General features: G+C 39.6%; 2 protein-coding genes across 2 annotated transcripts; one reads left to right on the top strand and one right to left on the bottom strand.

Annotated features, from left to right (window-relative positions):
- Window positions 1-2,246: 2,246 nt before the first annotated feature.
- On the top strand, window positions 2,247-15,586 carry zgc:158403 (tetratricopeptide repeat protein 39A). The gene is made up of 18 exons (XM_063471210.1): window positions 2,247-2,632; window positions 3,293-3,397; window positions 3,868-3,999; window positions 4,330-4,388; window positions 5,620-5,687; window positions 5,903-5,967; window positions 6,350-6,449; window positions 6,546-6,611; window positions 6,708-6,816; window positions 6,896-6,963; window positions 10,196-10,255; window positions 10,472-10,633; window positions 10,733-10,824; window positions 12,369-12,489; window positions 12,579-12,690; window positions 12,772-12,886; window positions 13,487-13,603; window positions 15,079-15,586. The coding sequence occupies exons 1-18, from the start codon at window positions 2,598-2,600 to the stop codon at window positions 15,185-15,187; spliced, it is 1,695 nt and encodes a 564-aa protein (XP_063327280.1). The 5' UTR covers window positions 2,247-2,597; the 3' UTR covers window positions 15,188-15,586.
- Window positions 15,587-16,265: 679 nt separating this feature from the next.
- gadd45gip1 (growth arrest and DNA-damage-inducible, gamma interacting protein 1) lies at window positions 16,266-24,576 on the bottom strand. The gene is made up of 2 exons (XM_063471211.1): window positions 24,141-24,576; window positions 16,266-16,739 (listed from the first exon to the last, which is right to left on the bottom strand). The coding sequence occupies exons 1-2, from the start codon at window positions 24,539-24,541 to the stop codon at window positions 16,448-16,450; spliced, it is 693 nt and encodes a 230-aa protein (XP_063327281.1). The 5' UTR covers window positions 24,542-24,576; the 3' UTR covers window positions 16,266-16,447.
- Between the last annotated feature and the right edge of the window lie 1,854 nt (window positions 24,577-26,430).

Here is a 26,430-nt window from a genome sequence, read left to right on the forward strand (position 1 = left end):
AATAATATAAATCAATTGTTTTAATTCAGATTGGTAATAGCATAAACTGCTTTCCAAAAACAACTTTTTCATATAGGTAAATGCTGCAACTCAAAGATCCTCTGTATGTCTGGAAATACATAAATGCATTTAAAGGATTTTCTTTCATTTTATTTCTTGAATTGGAATTTTAATCACCAATAATAATTATACATTTAAGGAGGTTGATACAATACTGAACAAATATTCAATAGGAAAGACTCTCTCTCTCTCTCTCTCGCTCTCTCTGTCAGCAGATCCTAGTTCATACCTATATTGTTGTTGTTGTTGGGGTTTCTCTGAAAATGATCAGGTACAGAGGCATGACTGAAAATGAATGTAAAAAGTAGCCAAAGTTCAAAGAAAAGTTTTAGAAAGTCTTCCAGAAAGCCCGACGGCCTATTGCTCAAGACCGAAAACAAAAAGAAAGTCAAGTGGCCAACTAGGAACTGAATGTGACACACTGCTTCTTGTTGTCATGTTGCAGTTTAAGAAGCTTTATAAAATCAAGCAGCTTGAAAAAGGTTATAATTCAAACAAATAAATATTTCTAATGGTGGTATGAAAATAGGGGACAGATGTTACCTTTAATCAAAGACAGATCCAGCACAAGTGATGTATTGTTAAGTGATCAATTTAGCTTTGTCAGGTCACAATATGCTCAGGGAGAATGAAACATGAGTAGAAGACATCACCATTTTGAAGGGTAATTTTAAAAAACATTGCTCTGAGTAACTCTGTGCTATTGTAATTTGAAGTAAAGAAACCATTCTACATTTTATTTTGCTTTATTTAATTGTTTCATAGACACAACAGCCTTCTTCCATATTTCTTTATACACAGTTGCTCCTGCAAAAGATGGAAGTTGTACAAGCCTTTTACAGTTCCCAACATTTCTGTTTTTTTGACTGTATTGCAACTCTAGGACAGAGTCTCTTCAGGAGTCTTTTCTGCTGGAGAACAGATGCCACACCTTAAATCCACAGCGTTAAGAGAAAGGTTCTGGACCTCATTCATTTCTAAGCCCTGATTACAGCCCTGTTAGTCAGAGACTTCATGAAATACAAATTCAACACCTTAAAACAACTTCAGATGTCTACATCATGTATCAACAACTAACAAGGAGACAGGCCTCACCTGGCCATGAAATATACTTTGTAAACTGTCAAATTATATGTTAACCTCTAAAAATGGGAGACCATGTATATAAGTTCTTTGCATGATCTTAGACTGGGGCAGTGAGTTTATAACAAATCCTTTTAAAATGCATCGACTGACAAAGTAGCCTCCCTGCACATATAATACAGGAATTGTGAAAATGGACATGGCTGTAATTCCTTTGATGCACACGCTTCTTGGGGCCTTGGATGTCTACAAGATTGTGAGTCCATTTCCAAAAAGTTCAGTGTTTTTATTGAAATACCTGTGCGGATTTTCCTACATCTTGCAGTGCAGTAATACTTGACAAGACTAAAAGTGAAAGCAATAAAAACGAAACTAAAACGAAACATTTTGAAACAGTAAAAAATTAAACAGAAACAAACAAACCTGCTCTGTACACTAACTGAAACTAAAACAAAAAGTCAAACTAAAATTGAAAAAAAATTAAAACGAATTAGAAAATACAAAACTGCAACAAGTCATTCATTTCGCATCGCCGTCCCACCCTTTACCCACAATCTCACCCTGCTTTTGTCTTTGTTTGTCAAACAAGTGCACTGCTATTGTACCAGCAGTTCATAGCAGGGATGCAAAGTGTGAGAGGGGCTGTATAAACAAGATTTTGGAATAACTGTTAATTTTCTTAAAAAGAAAATAAATAAAAAGGTGTAAATTTAGAATACTAGATGATGAACCACTTCTGGCATCTGTGTCTCCTCGTGAGGTATAACTACAACACTGACCCCTATTCACGATTCCGTGGAATTACACGTGAGCCGACGCGTGAATTTTACTGTACACTCACCTCTTCCTTATTTAGGTACCAGAGACGAAGCAGCAACAAAATAATTTGCCTTTAAATTCTGATTAACAGCGAATTAATATCCCCTTTTCTGTCACCTCATCATATTTGCTCTCCCCTCAGCCTATCGTCGCGTCCATATGGCATCAGATGCAGCAATGGCGCAAAGAAGAATTTACTCAACATTTTCACTTTTGAGAGGAGAAGAAGACAAAGGGAAAATGGCGCCATTCACTGTTGAAAGTTACCGAACTTCTTAGTCAAGACTAAGATGGATCTTTAAGAGCTGCTAGCACCTGACACTGATCAGTGTTACGGTGTAGTGTCTGCGTGGCAGTGGTGCCACAGAGGTAGGCGGAGGAGCTGCCCTTCTGTTGCGCAATGCGCAGTATCGGGCTGTTGGATCAGCACAGAGGAGTGCATGTTCTTATTTCTGGTCAACTTTAACTGACAGCAAAGCCTCGGTAGCTTAACTGTCAGCTTTTACGCCAAGGCGAAGAAGCGTGAGAGCTGAAAGCTTGGTGTCGCGGTGTGAGAGCTGAATGCATCCCGATTTTCTGCGAGTGCCGCTGAACTCCTAACAGGTGTTGGGAGGCGCGCCGCCCGGAGAGCGAACATGTCCAATGGGAGAGAGACAAACGCCGCGGAAAAGTGAGTACGGGAGGCGAGTGAAAAGTCAAGGACACGTCGAAAGTTGGAGTTGTTTCCCACAAAGTGTTTATGTGTGGGTCTGTCCACTTCAGCGGTGACATATCGCTCGGCAAATGATGAAAAGCCACCTGAGCAGATCTATAAATGTGATTATTCACCTTTGTCTGTAGCAGGGAAACGTGAATGAGCAGATTTTTAAAAAAAAATGTTTTTAAAACGTTTGCCTTTCCTTTTCCACGTTATTTTTTAAATAATTGCAGGTAAGAAAAAAGTGCTGCACCAGGAAGGAGACTTGTGTAGTTTTGCATTCTTTCACGTAGTGAAACGGAGGGTGTTACTTCAAACGCAAGTTAAAAAAAAAAAAAAGCTCAATTAGGCTACCGTATGTTTTTAATTTAATACGTTGTCCCACTTGCTGCGATCTTATTAAACAACGCCTGGGTTTAAAGAGTCTTTTAGACAAATTTCACAAAGTAAACATGCCTGCATGTAAACGCGGATGTAAGCTTTAACTGGAAGGCATGTTAATCGCTGAACCTGAATAGATCTTGTCTATTATCTCATGCTAATACTGCAAGGCTTGTTTTACCGTGAGTCACAGCTGTGTGTGTGTGTGTGTGTGTGTGTGTGTGTGTGTGTGTGTACGTGTACGTGCAACAGCTCCTCTGAGATGACCCTAAAAGAGTGCTTGGATGACTGTATGGAAGCGTTGGATCTCTTCCTTAACAACCACTTCAATGAGAGCCTGGAGAAGCTGCGACCAAGGTGACACAACAATCCATAGTCAGGTTTTTGCTCTCCGGAGGTTTCATCTAACTCTTATAATGCAGGCTGTATGCACTTGTGGTGTGAGTGCTTCGTTTCACAGCGTTCACATTTTCAGCATGATGTCAGCAGTATTTTAGCCTCTGGTGATATTTAGAGACTTATATGGTGTGAACCGTGAAGCAGTGGCCTTCCTGTCAGGCTTCAGTTCTCCAGGATATGAAGTGTTTGCCGAAGCTGACGCCCAAGGTCTGACTGATTCAACAGTGGACAGACTGTTAGGCCTGCAAAATAAACACTCTGCACAAGACGGACTGGGATGGTGGAAGAGATAGGAAGAATAAAAAGAGCCAGATATTTACTCTTATCTTTGCGCAACAGGGAAATGCAGAGGTCATACAGTAACTGCATGTTTGCTTACAGCCTGAGGTGTGTGATGTTGATCCTGCAACTCTGTGTTTTTTATGTAGAGTGAATGAGAGCATGTACCATGCTCTTATCTACGCCACAGTGTTGGAAATGCAGGCAATGATGACTTTCCAGCAGGATGACATCACCAATGCAGGAAATACCATGAAGAGTGCCCAGGACGTCTGTCAGAGGTCAGGATGTCTAGATTGTTGTCCCCTGATTCTGTCATACAAAAGTTAACGATGGTAACACCCCCCAATCCTCAGTTTGGATGCAGTGAACTATTCTTCCACATTCCATGAGCCACAGAGGCAAATTTTAAGAGCTGCATGTACTTTTATGGCTCTCATGTGACCATAGTACCAGTTTGACTGTGTTTGCATAATATAATTCACAATAGCAACTTCTTAGATAACAGAAAATAGACACATTTGATTGGCAAATGGTTGATGTGTCCGATAACATGGTTGCAGTAGTCAGTGTCTGAGTGTCCTGAAGTACCATTTGATTTTTGTTTTCAGGTTTCGACGGAAGTCTTCCAGCCTTTCCAACAAATCAGCAGGAGGGTCACTTTCTGAAGGTAAAAGGCTTAAATGTGCCACTCGTGTAGTTCTAAAGGATCCTTCCAAGACAAAAATGCAGTGGAGAAATGTCTATTTTAGGTCATTTTATTTAATTACATTTTTTTTAAAGAAGCCAATTTCCCCATATGCCTGTACTTAAATAGATATCTTTAAACACCCCTGGACGTTGCATTTTCGGTGGGGAAAAACATTTCTTTACTCATGCAAGTTCTTTCTGCAGTCTAGGAAGAGTCTGAGACTAAGTTACTACATCTGGATGAACAGAATCCACATTTTAGAATCCTCTCAAAAAGTTCCAGTATACATTGATATACCAACGTGATCTCACTAACATTGCTGAAAAAACTGATCATAAGCGTGCATAATTTTTACTGTGTTTGCCACCTTGGTTTAATGTGATACCATTCTAACGTGCTGTCATGTATTTTGCATGTAGTTTTTTCCAGTATAGCTGAGGCTGATGGGAGTGCAGGTTGTAGACCTATATAGGAAAAATTAAAATGACAGTTGAGCTAAGAAAAAAAATCAGGATAACCAAAGAATTACAGTTTAACAATGTAACAATGCATGGAAGTGTTACTAATGTTGGCTCAAAATTATCCTACAGCCAAAGTTATAGAGTTATAGATGTTGAGTATTTCAGAATGCAGCTATGTGATTGGCTGGCAGACTCATACTTGTACCCGTAGATCTGCTTTAACAGTGTGACTAAAAGTGTATTAAACAGATCAGAGAACCTAGAAAAAAGAAAATGAACAATAGTTGTTCCAGCACTAATCCCTGATGGACCCCAGCTATTCATGAACACATACAGACAACTTTTGTTTTTCATTCCTTGCTGTGATGTAGCAGTGAAACCATTATTTCTGCAGTTGACCCCGCCACTCTGAACCATTGAGGCTAGGAACCCTCAGCCTCAGAGTTCTTCCTCTCCACATTGCCACATTCTTGCATAAAGGGGCCTGTATGTCTCATATTATAGGGTCTTTACCATTTCTATAAAAGAATCTTGAGGTACCTATTGGTGTTATCTTGCAATATGTAAATAAAATGTATTCGAACTGATAAGCTGACTAAATGTCTTCAGTCAGGTTTACATATGGAGGGTTAAGCTAGGAAGCACCTGCCTGGTAGATGAACACCAAACCAAGGAGTATACCTAGATTTTACACTTCATCATATATCATTTATCATTTAATCTGTGTATATATGGATGTGTTTTTGCAGTGCAGCTCCATGCAGAAGTCTGTTATGCAGAGTGTCAACTCCAAAGAGCTGCCCTCACCTTCCTGCAGGTGCAGTATGCTAATATCCTTCTAACAAAGTAACAATTTCTCTACACATTCAAAAACAGCACAACCTCCCAGTCTAGTTTTCTTAAGGCTGCACAAGCTGTAGAACTTGCCTCATATAACACATAGCATGCAAAAACCATTTGTGTCATGTTAAATTTGTTTGCAAACAACACACAGGTAAAATGTAGCGATGCATTTGTTGCACTTTTTTGCAGGATGAGAACATGGTGAGTTTTATCAAAGGAGGAATCAAAGTACGAAACAGTTACCTTATTTACAAGTAAGTAAACAATGAAACAAGAAGCTTTTTTAAGTAAATGTGTAATGTTTATAATGCAGTATAGTAATTTAAAGTAATTTTGAACTTTACGTTCACTTGTCTGTATTTAATGTCTAAACATAATGCAGTCACTAAAACATATTTGCGCTGTGATTATTAAACGGCTACTTCACCAGTTTTACAGTTGAAGGATTTGCCGATTTATCACAAATGCAAGTCCAGAATATTGTGAGATACAAGAAATGATAGAAGTCAAAGCAGTCTCGAACAAGTGTTTCCTGAACGCTTCCATGTTTTTACTTTTCATTAACCTCTGTAGTAAAAAGGTGATATGATAAGCTGTGTGATTAGAAAGCTGAAATACTTGTCTTCCATAATGCAGAGAGCTGCATTCCTTCATAAAATCGCACCACTGTCTCAAAGAACCCAGCCACGTTCACTTAGAGGGAGGAATAGCATTCGGGATAGGGGCGTTTAATCTGGTATGTCCCACATTATATATTTGCACTGCTGGGTGGCTGCATGTGTATAATTACGTGTTTGTATTATTCAGTTTATCAGATCTTCTTTGCTTACAGACTCTCTCTCTCTTCCCTCCACGGATACTCAAAGTTTTGGAGTTTGCAGGCTTCTCTGGAGACAAGGTGCAATGAACATACACTTCCACCTCTGTGTGTTTAATCATTAGCTGACACCTGTTATTTTATGATATTTTCTGTTTTCTTTTTAATCCTGTTCAGGAATACGGCTTGTCTCTTTTGAACGATGGTGCGACGGGGATGAACTTGCGCTCTATGCTGTGTGCTCTGCTGCTGCTCTGCTACTACACCTTCCTCACATTCATACTAGGTAGTGCTAAAATTCAGTTTTTTTAAATCATTCCTACAAGACGTCTGTGTTATATTATATGTCCATTTTATCCTCTCAGGGACAGGCGAGGGAGAGGTGGTGGAAGCTGAGAGATTGCTGAAACCTTTCCGTCTGCGCTACCCACGGGTAACTTACTCTAATTATTTAAAAAAGTTTTATAAAAACTTGTCTGTATTCAACTATCGTCCTTACTAGACTAGAGACTATGAGACCTTTCAGTCAGGTCTCAGGGCCTTTCATGGTATTGAGTCTGCTTTTTTGAAAGTAACAAACAATATTGTGCTCGGTGATTGTTCTATCTCAGTTTTGCTGGACTTGAGTGCTGCTTTTAACCTTTTTGACTGTGACTTACTCAGTGAGCACTCGGAGACTGTGCAGCAGTCAAGCATTTGACTCTCACTTGGCTAACACTTAATGTGACACCTGGAGTTCCACAGGCATCTGTCTCAGGGCCTGTTCTTTTTTTCTTTGCTGCATGCTCCCTCATGGTCAAATTATCTGCCAACATAACATTTCTTTTCATATACAGATGATTTATGGTTGTATTTACCTTTTGAATCTTGGAAATCACTATTACATAAGAAGGCTCGATGAGTGCATTTTTGGATATTAAAAAAATTAGACCTCCCACACTTTCTTACAGTTAAGTCAGTTCAAAACCGAAGCTCTCCAGTATTAACTGAGAGGCTGAAACATTACCTGGGCTATTTAACTCCTTTTATTAAAAACACAGCTTAAAAACTTTTGACACATTTACATTTAGACAAACAAATAAATGCGGTGGTAAAGATCAGTTTCTTCCACCTCAGAACAACCTCCAGACTAAAAACATCTTTGCAACCTTCTGATCTACAAAGCGTTATGCATGTCTTTGTTACTTCTAAACTGGAATATATTGGAATATAACTGTATACTGTTATTAGCCTTGCACTGGCTAATTACAGAATCCAGTATCCAGAAGCCTTTAATGGGGTTGTATATACATATGTGGTAGATAATGCTGCAGGATCATTAATGTCGGCTTCTCGGTCAGTCTGATCATGTTGTGGTCAAACTTATTTCAGAAGGGGCTCGTGTCTTTGCTGTTGTTGCACTGAAACTCTGACCTCAGACATCAACTGTAACAGTTTTTGTATTTAAGGACATACATTTTTTGTTAAGCGTTTGGAAACTGCTGGTTTCTAGAACTGTAATTGGATGATGGGCTGCTGTTGGGATATGTCATGTAAACACGGTGAATGTGTGCAGCGTCAATTTTGTTATTCTATTTTATTTTAGTGTAAAGCACTTTGGGTTTAAAAGTGTTATAGAAATGAAATGCATTTTTTTCTGGTTACACAATAAACCACTTTATAATGATGTTGTTTACGAACTGTGTGTTAGTCTCCTGTAAATGACTCACAGACTGGGGTAAGACAGGATATGCATTGTTGCTAACAGACAACATTTGAGGTGGAAACATTATGTAAGAAAATTGGTTCCTGTCAGTTTAATTGTGATTGGTTGATTCAGTCTGCAAGTGTGAGATAAAATGGAAAAAGGAGTCCTAAAAACATTTGAGGCTATTTTATTGAACTTTTCAGGGTTTCCTTGTGACTAGCTGCCCTGCTGGTTAGTGTGTCAGCAGTTAGTTTAGCAGCTATGGTAAACCTTCGAGGTAGTCATGATGTTTCAACCATATACTGTACCATAGACTAAACTATGATTCAAGCATTTAAAAAAAAACTCTTGAAGACAGCTAAAGTTATTACCACCAACCCAGTAATGTCTTTTGCAGCCCAGAGCAGCTCAGTTCAAGACGCTCTGTTACGTTAGGCAGCAGAATATAGCTTCCAGTTTTCCTTCCATGTTGTGAGTCCCATGGAAATAAAATCTCTTTTGGATTCAGGGACTGTTTAATCAATACAAAGAATGAAAACTAGCGTGCCTGCACTCCTGTCAGTGCCATTTTGTCTTTTGTAACTGTCGGTATCACTGGCTGCTCTTCAAATACATCCATGTTTACATAACGAGTAAGTATTTGAAGAAGAGTCTTTTGGTTTGCTGCTTCAGATTTGACTGATTTTATTTTTTAAATAAGTACACCAACTTATGGAACGTCGATACTGTTCTTTAGAGTTCTTTATTAAAGTGTCATTTCTGTTTTGATGTTTAAATGTTTTGGTTTTGATGACATGGCAGAAGCTGACTGCATTGTAGTCAGCACTGTGACAACTGGCTGATTAATAAACACATTTCTGATGATCTGATTCTGATGATCAAATTGTTTTTTAAAGGTTTTTTTAATCTAAATGTGACCCTTTTTTAAGTTCCCCATTAACTGAATGTGTTTGGGTTTCTAACATTTGGCCAGACAAAACAGGACACAGGGATGTAGGAATTTTTAACTCATAATTTTTAGTATTTGAAGTCTGCACAGTAGTATGGTGGTTAGCTGGATTTGAATCCAACAGCCAGCCTTTCTGTGTAATGTTGGCATATTTTCCAGGTACTCTGGCTTTCTCCCATAGTCCAAAGACTGTTTAGGTTAACTGGCGGCTCTAAATTGTCTCTAGTGTGAATGTGAGTGTGAATAGATGTCTGTCCCTCTCTGTTAGCCCGTTATGTTGGCGAACAATCTGTAATGTACCCCGTCTCCCTCCTTATGAACACTGGAATAGGCTCCATCCCAGTTCTGACTCTGAATTGGATAAGCAGAAGAAAATGGATGGTGGGATGACATTAGTTGAACTCATATTTGCACACACTAGAGTAGCTGATAAGAGTGGAACTTGGCAACAAAGAAACTGTATGGAGTAATGTGGTTAAACTTTGACCAACTCTGCTTGCCATAGTTGAAGTTCCATACACAGAATGATTCTTATAGTGGTCAGAACAAACGTATGATAACCGATAGGAATTTTGGCCAAAAAGGCAAAACAGAATCATTTATTATTGCCAAAAATTTCTGGTTTTTTGTATTGCTTGTAAATGTATATTGTCTCTGACAGGTTCACGCCATAGTTTTCACACAGTCGTTGATTGTATTCACGTTGCCATCCATCCACACCTTGATTCCTTTGACCCGATACTGTCTCAAACTTCCACTCGCACGATCCTTGCAGAGGTCTCTCGTCCATGTCACGCTTGCTTCATGCCATCACTACCACTCCACATGACGCACATTCTTGTAAATTCACAATCCTTCTCTCTGCTCCACCTTTTACTCACAGCCCATCCCAGAGAACAAACTGAGCGCTCGGATGAAAATTTCTTGATCAAACACTGCCAAGAATGATTGTTGTATGATGTGCTTGCTTCCAGATAGATGAGAATTTAACAGTGTTTAGATTTGTACATTTTTCTCTCTTTTCTTTAGGGGGCCATATTCCTCTTCTTTGCTGGTCGAACTGAGGAAATCAAAGGGAACATTGATGAGGTGTGTTTTGCAAAATGTCAAGAAAACATTGCTTGATTGCACTTCTTGAGGGTATGAGGAGCATCTATGATACGTCACTTGCTGTGGCAGTGTTTCTATGTTTTTAAGGAAATGAGCTCCAAGAAACCAGCGCCCAGTGTTAATATTTAATGTACAACATGCCTTGTCACTGTCCGTGTTCTTCTGCTCTACGGTTTAATTTCTCTGTGCTTTCAGGCAGTGAAACTCTTTGAAGACGGCTGTAAGGCCCAGCAGACATGGAAGCAGTTTCACCACATGTGCTACTGGGAGCTGATGTGGTGCTTCACGTACAAGCGTGCGTGGAAGATGGCGTACTTCTACGCTGACCTGCTGAGCAAGGAGAGTCGTTGGTCCAAGGTACAGAAATTATGATGGGAGAAGATCAGAATAAAATTTATTGTCAGACATTTTGAAGATTTAATACATGAATCCTTTCTTTATGGTTCTCCCTGTTAGGCCATGTATGTGTACATGAAAGCTGCTTACCTCAGTATGCTGCCTAAAGATGAGGCCAGGCCTTTTGGGGAGGACGAGGTAGAACTCTTTAGGTAAGCAGGGATTATATCCCTTTGTCTTACTTCCTCTTTACCAGTATAGATGCTGTGAGGTGAGCGGTATTGTTCACGTAAATGTCTCTGTGCTTTTTGCTTACAATACAGACAATATTTTTAAAAAAAAAACATAGCTACTGTGATGGCATCCACTGCTTTCTGTTGTTCTGTTTTAAACAGTTGGGACCAGCATTTCAGCGGTCGCCATCTTGGTTGCAAAAATATAACTAGACACAACAAAGAGGGACGTAGGTCACTGCGTCACATTCATTGGTTTGTGAATAACCGGTCCTTAACCAATGAGCATGTGGTTTTGTACAACAGATAACCCTCCATTCTGAAACGTGACATGCCTAAAAACAGAATTTTATTTCTTCAATAAGTAATACTACCACAGGTATCGCCATCTGGCGCTTTCAGTTAGAATACGGGTTTCAGGCACTTTGGTTATTGGTTTCATTTTTCACATGGATGAACACCGTGGTACATTTAACAGCTAAATGGGAAGAATATTTTTCCTTTAGAATATGGAGAAGACCAAACTTTGAAGTGAAAATGTTAATTAGTGTGGAATTTTGTCTTCCTACAGATTGAGTAGGCACCAGTTTGTGGAAGCCAACATGTTGGCCTGCCATCTTGAATACAGTGGCCTGGATGGACATAGCTATTCCACTTAATCGTGTTTAATCACATATGTGGTTAGAGACCATCCACATATGTAGCACACCAAAGGAAAGGAGAAAAGAACTCACAGGCTTTTTGCTGTGAAGGCAAATTTAATATGAGGGATCATTTCTAGAAGCAAAAACGGAAAGGAAAGAGACAACATGACTGGCATCTGAATAAAATCTTATCCCCTTCCTCCTCACCTCAAGCCTCATCTCCTGATCTCAAGTCAGGGCTTTAACAAAGGAAAACGTGAAATGACATTCTTATTTATTCCCAATATTGTTGCAATTACTTATTGTCAGCAAATTAGACGTGCACTCGTCAAATCTCCAGACAGCTGACAACAAAACCACAAACGAAACCACAAAAACACCTTGTCATTAGCTAACATTGTATTAGCTGGTTATAAGCTAACATTAAGCCAGCTAATTATTGGCTCAAGGGTCCTAAAAGTCAAACTTTCCCTCTGATAAAAAGAGATTACATTCTTACATCACATGAGAGTTTATTTGCTAAGTCCAACAATGTTAAATCCATGTCAAAGAAATTTTCACTACTAACACTAACTAACAGCAGCTAACAGGGGCTAATAGTGGTAGCCCTCACCGTCAGAAAAGTTCAGGATATCCTCAGCAACTCACCTCCGTATCGCAGTCATTGGAAAGAAGTGAGCTTCGCTGGTCAATCGATTTTTATCCTTTCACAAAGTCTTATAGCCTACTTTACAATAAATAGACACGGACACATATTGACAGCTGAGGTAAACAGCAGAGTAACAGCCTACACTCAAACAGTCACATGGTGTACTTAGGTGTCGTCTTACTAACTGAATCATGCGTTGGTGTGTCTTTGTATATCCCCTGTCGTTTTAGACAAGTGCCTACCTTGAAGCAGAAGATAGCGGGGAAGTCTCCTCCAACGGAGAAGTTTGCAATTCGTAAAGCCAGACGCTACAAGGCTGCCCTCCCAGTCAGGTTACCTGTACCAGTGCTGGTAAGAGTTACGAAATAAAATAAACACATATAACGACTGCTATGTTTGATTAAAAGAGCGTCCCAACAATATGAACTGCTTCATTACAGGAAATGATGTACATGTGGAATGGATTCAGTATGATCAACAAGAGACCAGAGCTAACGGAAGGCATGATGCAGACGTTGGTGGAGGCAGAGCGCACTCTACTGGAAGCTCCTGGTATTGCTGCCCTTTTCCAAACTGAAACAGGAACACGCAGTTTTTCATGTTTGCTTATGGCGTCTGCTCCGTCCCCTGCAGTAAATGAGTACACAGTGGACGACCGCTGTGTGATCCACATGTTGAAGGGCCTTTGTTTGAAGAATCAAGGCCTCCTCCAGGCCGCTGAAGAGTGCTTTAACAAAGTGTGTTCCAGGTGAGCTCTAGCAGAGTTTCAGACGCAGGCAAGTTATTTCCTGCTCACAATGAAAGCAGTTTATTCAGAATCGAATAATCTTGTGTGAACAAATGAATATCAGCCTTTGATTGCAAAGTTTTTTTGGCAACACTGGTTAACACACTATGTTTTCTTGAATTAGTGGCAGAAGAGGATTGAGTACTTCAGAATCTTACTACTTCTACTAAAACCTGTAATACAAGCTTTTTACATTAGTGTTTTCTCTGATTTTCCAAACATTGCATAAATTCTGCAGGTCTTCCTTTTAAAACGTATCAGGGTAACTCTTCATTGGACGTCCTTTCAGTGCCGTGTTTGTTTTGCAGCCATAAAACTCTCATCTCACTACGTCACAGTGTGAATATTTGCGTGGCAATCAAGAAGGACTTCCAGCTTAAATTACACTGACAGTCCTCATGAGAGACGTTTGTTTATTCACCAAATTGGTCAGCCACCTGCAGCACAACCCTCAGCCTTCCCAAGGATGCCACATTGAGTACAGTGCAGGATCAACATCATAGCCTATGTCTTAAATGAATGTCCGTGTTGAATGAATATTTAACTCACTTCTTTTTGCAGTGAAAAGAAGATCAGGTTTGATCACTACTTGGTGCCCAACTGTCTCGTGGAGCTCAGTCTGCTTTACATAGTCCAAGGCAGAAGGGACGAAGCTATTAAAATACTGCACAAGGCCAAGTAAGTTACTCCTTTAGTCTTCACTATCCATATTATTGTGAGACTGCAGCATTCTGTTTTGAATATAAAAGTTTGCACTAGTTTTCTACCATTTTAGTGGCACTGGCAGGGAGCTAGAACCTTATTCAGCTGGCTTTCAACTGAACAAGCCCACATAGTGTGCCTCACATAGCCACGCGTTTTTGCTTCCATTTGAGTTCAGTCTGAGCAGATGATGAGCCCAGCTTCACTTTAGTGCCAATGGTATGTAAATGAGTAGTAAATGACACTAATTAGTTGGACGGAAGTTTAAAGTGCTGGCATGCTGCACCACAAAACAAAATTACGTATACGCTCGCTGGCCAGTTCATTAGGTACACCTTGGGTTGTCATGATAGTGGGTACATAGCGGTCATAAAGGGCTGGACACAGTCAGCAGCAATACTCAGGGAGGCCTTGGCGTTTAAACACTGCTGAGACGTTACAAAGGGGATCGAAGTGTGCCAAGACAATATCCCCAGCAAAATTATGTCACAATCAGCCTGAACTGTTAATACAAGGCAGGGTGGATCCATGCTTTCATGTTGTTTATACCAAACTTGACCCCACCTGAACGCTGTACAAGAAGTCGAGACTCATCATACCAGGCAACTTTATTCCGATCTGCTATTGTTCAGTTTCAACGAGCTCATGTGAACTCAAGACTAGCTGACAGGAGTGGCAACCCAGTGTGGTCTTCTGCCGTTGTAGTCCATCTGCATCAAGCTTCAACACCATGTGTGCTCAGAGATGCTCTTCTGCATACTTTGTTATAACAAGTGGTTATGTTATTTTATTTTATGGTTTTAGTACTGTAGTTGGTAGGTTATCTTGGCGTAGTGTAAAATCGAAACACTACGAAACAGCTAGTGTGTATCCAAAAGTAAACAAAATTAGTGTACTTGTAAAACTCACAGAATCCTGAAATGCAAAATTAGGAAGATGATGTTTTTTAGGGGTTATTTGCTGAAATGGAACAAGTTGTGCCAATTCAGACTGCTTTACCTTCATGTGACACTGCTTTAAAATGTTCCCCCTTTTCCCAGCTTCTACTCAAATTGTCCATCAAAAATTTCTATATTGGTAAATATTGTGATATAGCATTCTGTCATCCATGCCCAGTATCACCTATATTTTTATTATAATTAAAATCTGTCTTAATTTCATGTCTGTTAAATAGGACTGCAGTAAAATGGTTGTTAGCAACTGTAGGGAACACTAGAGGTCGCCCTGTCCCTGTGTAAACATGTATTATCCATTAACTGGTAATGACTCCAGTTCTTCAAGCGTGATCATCTTTAAGGGTGCCGATGCCAAACACTTTTTTTATTCATTTCTCATCCATCTGCTTGCATGTACTTTAGAAACATGCATCCAACAGCAGCATATAATGTGTATGGCAAGTTATGTTTCATTGTAGGACACGCCCTTACCACGTCTGCTGTTCTGACTTACAGGCACAACTACAAAGACTACTCCATGGAGTCTCGCACACAGTTCAGGGTGCACGCTGCTCTTGCCAAACTCAAGGCTGATCCCGGTGAGGATGATGACACCCACCTCTAAGACTGCTTGGGCTCCTTCCGCTGGAGTCTCCAATTCCCCTCACAGTTACAGCTACTTCAGTTTTTGACCAAAGTGCCTTTTTCAACAAGTGTACACTGGGTATGGTATTGCTGTGGTCAGGTTTACCTTTGTGTGATCATATGCACTCCACAATTTAAGCTGGACAAAGGTGTAATCTGTAGAATATTTGTCAGTGAGGCACAGCTGAGGGACCTTTAATTTCACCACCTTCTACAGGTTCACACACACTTGACATGTATTTTATAGGCCATGGTTTTATTGTTTACACTGATAAACACCATATCTTAAGCAATTGGAAGCCACGAGAAATATTTAATAGAATTAAAACCTAATGAAATGCAATGAATTTATTTTACTGTTCTAAAAGAGCTCTGTGTAATATGCAGTAGTCACTCCTGTGACGTCTAAGTACTACGAACCCTAACACATTAAAATATGATATTTGGCTTCTGAAAGTAATGTTTCTCCCAAATGTGGACTTTTTTTTTTAAATTCTGCATTCCTACAGACACACATGAACTTTAATTTACCCTCAAAGTTTTTATTTTTTCCCACCAGTGAGTTTGGGTTAAGTTTTGGGTTGGTGTTACTTCATCATCACCGATGAGAACTTGGACCTTACAGGGTTAGATGCTGCTACTGCCACATGTTTGGTATTGTATGAGATGTTGAGATGGCTAGAGCATTTCATGTGCAGCTGCACAAACATATTTTAGACAAAGATAACGAGCATGAAGGAGGACTGGCTCGTGCACGGCGGGCCCATTCTGTACGGGTGCAGCATAAGAGCACGGCAGAGCCAGTGAGGCTAAACTATGGGCTTACTGCTGTTCACACTCAGCGCGTCGGTGTGCTCGAATGAATCGTGCATCAGTGCTGAGACACGACGTGTGCACTTTTCAAAAAACTTGAGTGTAAAAATTATTTTTGTATAAATAAATTGTTCTTATGGATATCTGCAATCATGAAAATTGCTGAACTTGGCCTCGTGTCATGTTTTAAACACACCCACACCATCTGTGCAGAGGTTGTATTTATTTCTGAGATGGTTTATTTGGAGCAGTCCTGAAAAACAAAGTTGAAAGTTGGACTCGTCACATCTTCACAGAAGGACAAAACTTATTTTTAGCCATTTTAACGGTTCCATTGAACTGTACTAAACAGCACACCTTCAAACTTATCAAACACAATCTGACCCAGGCCCAACAGTTATTTACGTCTTAACGACTCGGTCCAAGACTATGAGGAGGCAGCAGGAGGTGCATCGGAGCCTGTTGCCTGTTCCTCTCTCAGTCTGCGTTTCATTAGTTTCTTCTTCTTCTTCTCTTCCTTTTCTATTTCAGCAACCATTTCCAAGAACTTGGGGCTGCGGGGGTCCACTGTATAGCCAAAACGCTCTCTGGCCTCAGCCAGCAACCTTGTACGGCGAGCCTTCTCCTCCTTTAGCTTCTGTTTGGTTTCACGCTTTTCTCTGCGCCAGTCTGCTATCATCTTGGGCATTTTGGCCATGTTTGCGGCAATGAGCTTCTCTCTGCGGTGAAAATAGAAAAGATAGCAGATGTTAGTGCTGTCCATCATACTGGCTGGTAATTAACATTGATTTTGAGAGAAATGTCCTGGCGTGAATATCGTGGTTTTACAATAAATTTGGTACAAGCACTCATGTCAGAACAACTTAACATAATTTCCAATTCCAAAACACAACAACAGTCTCCTCAAGTTGCTTTACACTGTAAGGTAAACAGTGCCCAACAATCAAGCACCTTCCTGTGAGCAAGCACTCTGCAATGGTGGGAAGGAAAAACTCCCTTTAACAGGAAGAAGCCTCCAACAGAAACACACAAAGGGAAAAACTTCAATCATCCATCTCAAGTCAGCAAATGTTTTTAAAGATTTTCCGATCAACTGTGCAATTTGCCTAAAATAAATGATTAATAGTCCAAACTTTGAACACGTAGTATGACTGCTGTGAAATTTAGTTTCCTGTATTGAATACTTTTCAAGATCTACATCTTTTTCTTTTTTTTTTTAAAAAAAGGTCTCTTTGCTAACCCTTCAGACCATTTTTCCCCACATCTGATTCAATGTTTGAAGACCAATATCCTAAACACATTCACTCGTGCATTCACACCTATGGACAATTTGGATTAATCAATTAACCTATCCCCACAAGCTGCATGTCTTTGGACGGTGGGAGGAAGCCGGAGTACCCGGAGGGAACCCACGCAAACACGGGGAGAACATGCAAACTCCACACAGAAAGACCCCGGCCTGATGGTGGAATTGAACTCAGGACCTTCTTGCTGTGCAGCAACAGTGCTAGCAACAGTGCTAACCACCGTGCTGCCGTGTACCCCGCCTCTCGCCCTATGCCAGCTGGGATAGGCTCCAGCACCCCCCGCGACCCTGAAAAGGATAAGCGGAAGCGAATGGATGGATGGATATCCTAAACACTGTTAAAAGATAAAAGCCTGAACTTTTCATTGCCCTAAGTCAGGGTCTTTAATCTATCTGGTGTCTTCAGTGTCTGAATTTTAATTTAATTTAAAAAGAATCAAGTGTTCCTGCAAAGTCTAAATTTGAGCACACACTAATAAAAATATGCCATATTGCAAAAGACTATTTCTGAATCATATGTAGTTGTAATAAAGCATGCAGAATAGTTTAATGTGAAATTCTTAGTAAAACAAAAAAGAAGAAAATGGTATTTTCATGCTGGATGGAGCGGATTATTAGTCATGCCACAAAAATATCAGTAGGTATTATTATCCAAACAGAACAAAATCTGAGTTTCCAGATGGTATTTTGATTTTAACTAAGATAAAAAATTTGTTCAGATTTTTCATTTTCAAGTCCTACTCTACCTATCATTTCAAGACCTAGTGCCCTGGAGCTGACTAATAATTCAGGTTTAGTTTGAAATGTACAAAGAGATATTAAAATGCAACAATGTAGCATTTTTATTTTTATATTACAATTCATGCAACACTCATTTAGACAGTCAACACACCGACTGTCTGATCCCTGCTTGCCTGCAGCAGTCGTGACATTAGGTTAGCATCTTGTGTCAGACTACCAGTTCGGCCATTTAGACACCACAGCTTGACCTCGCAAGACTACTCCTGTGAAATCATCCTGTTTGCATGAATCGTTTGGCTACATTTATTTTTATGTATTAGAGTTTTTACACTGCCACCTGAATTAGACTCCTGCAGGGGAGTAGGTCTCAAAAATGAAAAATATACATATTTAACAAATTATGTTCTCAGTTATAATTACAGTACCATCTGGAAACTCCAGTATTTCATTCTTTCAGTTTAATTTTCTTTTTTCATATTTTAACTAGTCAACACTCAAACATTTTTGATGTATCTACCCTAAACTAGAAGTCCTAATTCAATTTAATGTTAGGAAAGACCAGTGAAAATGGTGAGTTTTTAACTTTAATCGTTTTTGGAGATATTGATGTCCAAATATGGCCTAAAATTTCAAGGACTGTGAAAAAAAACATCTGAAAGTCAATATACATGTTCAAATTTAGCCATAAAATTTTTATGCAAATCAGAAATGGTCGAGCAGAAGGCCAGTGCTGTCAGTATGCTCCCTGCAGTGTTTAAGATTAACTGAAGGCTTTCAAGGGAACTTTTTAGAACAACCTGATAATAATAAATTAATTTGTCCAACCTAAAAGTAACAAATGCGTAAACTAGTTTTTCAGCATCAGTCTCAGACAGGATGTTTCTAACTTTAGAGATACTGCACAGATGAAAGAAAGCAGTCCTACACATTTGTTTAATATGTGCATGCTGAAGGACATATCCTGGTCAAAATGACTCCAAGATTCCTCACAGTGTTACTGGAGGCCAAGGTAATGCCTTCCATGGTATCTGGATAAACACCAAATACAGTGATTAATCTTAAGGTTAGCCCATCAAACTAAAACTTTTTCAAAAACCCTGAAAAAAAAAAAAAACAACACGAACATCAGCCTCAGATCAACTTTGTCTGTAAATAAATATAACTATGCCTAAAAACTAGTGTTCAGTCCAGCTTAAGTAGCTTTCCTTTTACCTGGCTACATCACCATGGTAACTTGTGCTGAAAACATAACTCGGTCCAGAACAGTTTATGTTTGGAGTGTTTGTTTAAAATCAGCTGGAAGTGCCACGTTTTCACCATTTATTAAGTCTACAGTCTGTTTTGTGTGCGATATAGATCCTCTGTTGAAGGAACACGCATTGCACATGCAAACTGTCGAGCTGTACCCTCCAAACACTTCTGAATGAAGCCCAGCTGCAAAGTTAAAGCAGTGCAAACTGTGTTATTGTCACTGGAATTTGTTTTTATGTTTGATCCCTTTGTAGTTCCAGCAGTCTTTTGCACAGCTGGAACTACAGCTACTCGGACACAGATTAGAAAACTGATCATTTACATTTGCTATCCATCACCAAGAATGCCAATTAAACTGATCTGGAGACTAAACTTCCACATGTCCTTTATTAAGCTATGGGACTGTTTAATGTTCACTAATTTGTCAATTTGTCTGGAAGAAGAGCCAGATGATGTGTCACAGTGATTCTCTCCAACTCCATCCAGGAGTTTTGTTAAACCAGCTAACACAAAGAAAGCCTGTCAATGAAGAAAGAGTTTTGGATCAAAATGTTTCACTTTTCTGAAAGTGAGAAGTGTAAAGCTGTATTTGTGTTAATATAATGGCAGCTTTTTCCTCCATATTGCATGAATGGAACAGAGAATGGGAATAAAGGGCTTTGTGCCGGGGTCAGCTCGTCAGCAAATGTTTGAAGAAGAAAAACTGAAACACCATCTGGCCCACTGGTCTTATTAAAGTGCAACTTTAAGAAAGAAAACAAACAAACTTGGCCACAATACTTGGATATCACAGCTACACTTCAGAAAACCAACTGTGGACTTTAATCCATCACACAAATCTAAATTAGTTTAAAAGTATTACAGGTTTGAAGCAGTTTCAAGAAGTTTGTCCTTGGAGATTAATGTAATTGTTGATTCAGCTGTGGTACACTACAAACTGATCACGTAAGCCCAGAAACCCATCAATAAAGTGTTTCGAGAAGTCAAGACAGAAAGCCGTTCATCCATAGACTTGTACAGGACCAGAAGTCAATTTAAAGCCATACGTATCACCATCTGGTGGCCATTCAAAAGAATACACGTTAAAGGTTATTACACTTTGGCTTCACTCTCTTGAAGCTACGCCCATCTTTTATTCTGTCTATGGTTTATACTCATGATGACATCAGAATGCCTGCATGTTCACTTTTAAGGTGCTGCTATGCTTAGCTGAGGTCAGTTCACAGCTGATACCACAACAGCAAATTCAAGGAATGAGGCTTTTGAGCATTTCTTGGAACATCTAGGACTATACGGATTAGACTGGACCGAAAAGATGGAGGTGATTTTTCACATTGGTTAGTGAGGTCTAGGGCCGCCACAAACGATTATTTTGATAGTCGACTAGTCACCGATTATTTTTGCGATTAGTCGACTAATCAGGTCATGCATCCATTGGACGTAAAACATACAGCTTATTGCACCAGCATGCATCTGCTCTTATAGAATGATCATTAGCTTACAGCTTTAAGTGTTTAAGGTATGTGCTAACTAAAAATAAAGACAAGATGATATTTTATTAAATTTTAATGAAATTTGCAGATTGTTTCGGTGGAGTTTAATAATCTCAGCCGTCTGCTCCTTGCTATCTAAAATATAACAGGACACCGGAGTATATTCTCGAGCATCTCACACTTCTGATAATCAGCTGTCTGCTTGACGTTTATTCAGCTGTGTAAAAACTATAACTTTAATCTCAGCCAAACCGATTTACTCAGGAACAAATAAAATACTGAAAAAAGCCAAACAATAACATTTTTAAGTTATCTAAGTGACTTATGTATGTTTAACCTGAGTAGCGAAAGACGGCGGTGGGTTTGAAAACGATTTGCCGGGAGTCCGGTGTTCTCACCGGCTCTAGTGAGCCTTGAACCCCAGCTAGCTATCGAGCTGGTGGGTAACAGACGTCTCCGAAAACGTCGGAGCGCTTTTGAAAATATGTGGTGTCTTGATAAACCGAGCAGATATTTGAAGTTTACACAGCTACATTCTCGCCTGAGAATATGTTAAACGTTTATTTTGTGACCCAGAAAGAGTAATAAGAGTAATATTAAAACTAACTAGCTGCCGCCATAGTTGGAAACTGGGTGGGCCGCACTATGAATTCTGGGATAGGTTGGGCCACGAAGTATACACCGGACCCATCCTTCAAATCTGGGGAAATGAAGGGAGCATTTGTCGGCCGCATTTGTCGGAGTCTTCCAATTTGGACAGTCTTCGTCGTGTCGCTGTAACGTAATCGGCCTACAAATGCGGCCACAGGAAGATGCGGTTCCTGAATTTGGATACAGCTATGATACCGGACACTGCTCCTTCTTCTTCGGGGTTTAACGGCAGATGGCATCCTTGTACATGCAGTGCTGCCATCTTCTGTTTCAGTCCGTTATTACACTCTTAAATCCTACTACTTATTCCTGTGTCTTTTGGGATCTTACAAAGCTTCAAACGACGCATCGACTATTAAATTAGTCGTCGACGATTTTGATAGTCGACGTAATCGTAACTAGTCGACTAATCGTGGCAGCCCTAGTGAGCTGATTTTGAAGCCTTGAGCTGAGTGTTTGTGCTGTTGCCATTTTGTTATTTCTGTTTTGAAACCATATCTGATGAGTGAGGCGTTGATGTGTGTTAAACTGTGGGACTCTGCAGGTTCGCAGTGTGACAACACAATCACGAGGTATACCCGCTGATGGAGCCGCAATTTGCTAAATGAACAACATGTTTCCCACAGGCTTCTACACCTATGTACATCTTTTCCAAACAGAGGAGTCACCCCTGAAAAAAAAGTTTATTTCACTTCTCAAACTTGGAAGCTACATGCACATTTAGTTTACAGTCTATGGTATCAACTCTGGGGAAGTTTCTTAAGATATGTTCAAGTTAGTGACTCTCATCAAAAATACTTTAGATATTTACTATATAGTAATTATAACATACCTGTCTGTTTTAACAAGGATAGTTGTGTACATTTAAAGCTTCCTTGAGTCTCATGAAAGACATCTTGATCTCTGATTAACCAAAGTACGCCATCATCCATGCAGAGAACTATAAAGTTAAAAGCCTTTTCCAGTCTGTGACTAAGCTAAAAGCTCAATGTGCAAGACAAGAACATGACAAAAGGCATGGAATATGTTGTAAAATGAAAACATTAAGTCATTAAGCACATTTTCATATTAAAATAACTAGTTCACAAACAGGGTCTCCGCCATGTGATCCAACAAAGAAAAAAACTGGATGTGATCCAAGAACTGTGGCCAAGGTTTTTTTTTTAAAAAAGTTGCACTCTAATGAGACCAGTGGGCCAGATGGTATTTCAGTTTCTTCTTCTTTAAACATTTGCTGACGAGCTGACCCCGGCATGGAGCCCTTTATTCCCATTCTCTGTTGATATGTGCTGCATTCATGCAATATGGAGGAAAAAGCTGCCGTTACCACAGCTCCAAAAAAAATTAAAATAATATTTTTTAAACTTGCCCACAGAAATATAATGATTTCACACTAGCAGCACCAACAGTATGATGGGAAACATAAGATCAAAGAAAACCAATCACGCCTCTGATTCTTCACAATTATCCATCCATCTTCTTCTACTTATTTGGGCCCAGATCGTGGGTTCAGCAGCCGAAGCAGAGAAGCTCAGACCTCCCTCTTCCAGCTACCTCCTCTAGCGAATCCAGGAGCCATCCTTGTCACAAGCCAGAATGACCTCAGCTGGCTTCTTTCAATGTGGAGTAGAGGCTCTACTCTGGGCCTCCCCTAAATGACCAAACCCCTCACCCCATCTCTAAGGGAGAGGTCAGCCTTCCCTTCAGAGAAAGCTCATTTCCACTGCTTGTATCCTCAATCTCATTGTTTCGGTCACTACCCAAAGCTCGTGACCACAGGTGAGTATAAGGATGTAGATCGACGGGTAAATCAACAGCTTAACTTTTAAGCTCAGCTCCACTCACCCCTCACACCTGAACAAGACCCTGAAATTGTTTAATTCCTCCAGTTGGGCCACTCCGAGTCCTCGACTGTAAAGATGGATGGTGAAGTCCACTCCTCGACTCGGAGTGGGAAGAACCATGGCCTCAGACTTGGAGGTGCTAATTCTCATTCCTGCCTTTTCACACTTTCAAAAGCTTATGCCACAGTTCTCATTTTACTGGCATGGTTTGGGTCATGAGAATTAAGGACCTCCTGTGATGAAACGTGAAATTGATGTAAATCACACAGTTTGGCTTTTGCAGTGACTACCGGCCAGCACAGATGGAACGTTTTGGACTCCATTTCACCACTAATAAAAAAAGACACCCATATCCATCCACCACAACTGGAAGAAGGCGCACTGAAGGGTTTCTCACTACATGTGGAGCCCAAGCACCTTACTAAGGTTTTCTTTCAATGTCTATTTAGGATGGTGGAAGACAGTTGGATTTGTCCACACATTTTCCTCTAGACATTTAAAACCAGCGCCTTTTCAATGGGTAACAATTCATTAGGCCCTCCACGCTGGCACAGAAGGGAACTAAAGCCAGCCACTCTACCTTCTTCAGTACACTTAAGACAAGCTTCTATTTTATTAGATAAAATTTCTAATTCGATTTGATTTTACATTAGCTTATTTAAAAGTCCTGCTTTAAACAGTGCTCTCTTTTAAAGGTCAGACCTTAAAAGCTTCAAAGAGAGCACTATGAAAACGTGTTGCTAGTTACTCTGTAAACGTGTTTGACAGAATGACAAACAATGGTGACGACGTTGTCCGATAATGGACGCACTGACGTTAGCCATGTAGCCTTACCTCGCCAGCCGTTTTTCGCTCTCCTCCTTCTCCCTGGCTTCTATGTTCTTCAGCCTCACCTCTAGCGGGGGATGCCACTGGTTTTCCTCCGCAATGATCTTCTCCAGCTCCTCATGTGTGGGCCACAGAGATGCAGGATCGATGCCCGACACCGAGCCATACCGACCGAACAGCTTCTTATCGTAGCGGGCTGTCTTCTGCCACTCCGGCGTCTTCTCGCTGTCCTTGTCCGGGATGTACGGGTTCCGGAGGTTCAGCTTTAGAGGTTTGGGATTATAGGACGCTGTTTGTAATAAGAATCCACACGGAGAGTTTACAGAAAGCACAGCTTTACAAGATGAGAAGTCCTTTAAAGTCCTACATAAGGCAGCCGTCCTCCTGCAGAGCATGGACGTCGCCATATTTCTTCTAACACAAGAAGGACCCGGAGTGAAATCATAGATGCCTACCGCAGTGCCTGTTCAACGCGACAGACGACCGTTCCGTGTGGTTTTTACATTCTTAATGTGACAGCAGTTTATTTTTTTATGCAGTTTATTTTTATAATGTGCCATTACACAAAGGAAAAGATAGCAGCACCAAATATATTTCCAAGATATTTTTAGGACACAAATATAGTTTAAACGCATATACTCCAGGACAAGTTATGACGTAAGTAAACGTCGTGAAAAGTGTTAGAAGCATTAATTAGCAAGAAAATTCCTTTATTATTAAATCATTGTTGTTTTAAAGCAAAATTCCAGCTTAAAACCTTGACTTTATATGACTTTATAGCTGCTAATTAAAATGTGGACCGGTGCGTTGAGAATTGTAATGGGCAGTTGTCGCTGTTATCTATTTCACATGCTCGCAGCACATAAAAAGATGAATTAGGCTAGTAAGTGGTAAATTATTGTCGCTTGCAGATGATGTCCAATGTGTAATAGATGTTAGTTTATTAATTAGTGGTACATATCATGTACACAGGTCGAATTTATGAATTAAAAAAAATGTTCACTTCAGGCAATGATCAGTTTAATTCAGTTCAATTCAGTTTTATTTATATAGCGCCAAATCACAACAACAGTCGCCTCAAGACGCTTTATATTGTAAGATAGACCCTACAATAATACACACAGAGAAAAAAGTTTAACACTGGGGTAATGTAAAAAAAAAAAACCTCTCTCTTTTATTTTTCAGAAAATGTGTATGCTATACAAGAATTTTGTTTTCTCTTTTGTGCTGTTTCAAGTTATCTATTTAAATAAACACCACGATACATGCATGTATATTATAGTCATTTATGTGTTCCAAATAATCATTAAAATTTGAGAAACGTTTTGAAAACTATTTGACTAAATAAATAATTATAAATTATTCACACTGTATGTCTCTGAGAAATCTCTGTCAGCTGTGTTACCCACTGACAAAACCCCCATAGTTCAACAATAGTTTGCCCCAATAATTATGATTATGATGATAATGACACTTATAATTACTATTATACAGAAATTATATGGTAAATATGAAAAAGTGCATTTACATAGTAATTACGTTAAACCATGCGATTTTGTGATAGTATTAAGAGAGGATTAATGCAACTGATCTAAACACTATTCTGTTATAAATTATACTGAATACACAATTAATCTTATTAAAGAAGTATTTGCTTTTCAGCATCATCTGTATCATCTTCAGTAACACTTGCGTCAAAAAAAACAGTGATTTCAGGAAGCAGGGATCATTTTGATGTGGTTCAGCGGTTTGAAAGGGTTCCTGCTGACATTTGTGTAATTTGATCCTCAGCGATTAAAGCTGGAAAACTGCAAAGCACTCCTTTAAATCTTTACACTCGTGGTGTTGCAGCTGCAGTGTTACATACACTATTATTAAACAGATGTTTGATGTTTTAGGGAGATGAGCATCTGGTGCTGCTGATTCTGAGAGTAGGAATTCATATTTATGGAAGCATGAAGAGAAAATAAAATCTCTTTAAGTTCAATAAAAGCTGGCCTTTTTCTCCCAATGCTTTTTGTAAGTCTTACATAAGGATGCTGAATATCTCTATATTCAGTGTGGTGGATTTATGTGGGGAAAAAAGAAAATCCATTATGATTATTCACATTTTCAAATAAGTTTGACAGAAAACCAAAAAGCTTTTAACCACTTTGTGTGTGTGTGTGTGTGTGTGTGTGTGTGTGTGTGTGTGTGTGTGTGCGTGTGATATTTCATGTATATCCTCTATGACATGTCAAAATAATGAATTGAATGTTTATTTTCATTGAAACATTTTGTAAATAGTTAGAGCTTA

Source organism: Pelmatolapia mariae, linkage group LG4 (genome assembly GCF_036321145.2).
Source record: "Pelmatolapia mariae isolate MD_Pm_ZW linkage group LG4, Pm_UMD_F_2, whole genome shotgun sequence".
Taxonomy (NCBI): Eukaryota; Metazoa; Chordata; class Actinopteri; order Cichliformes; family Cichlidae; genus Pelmatolapia; species Pelmatolapia mariae.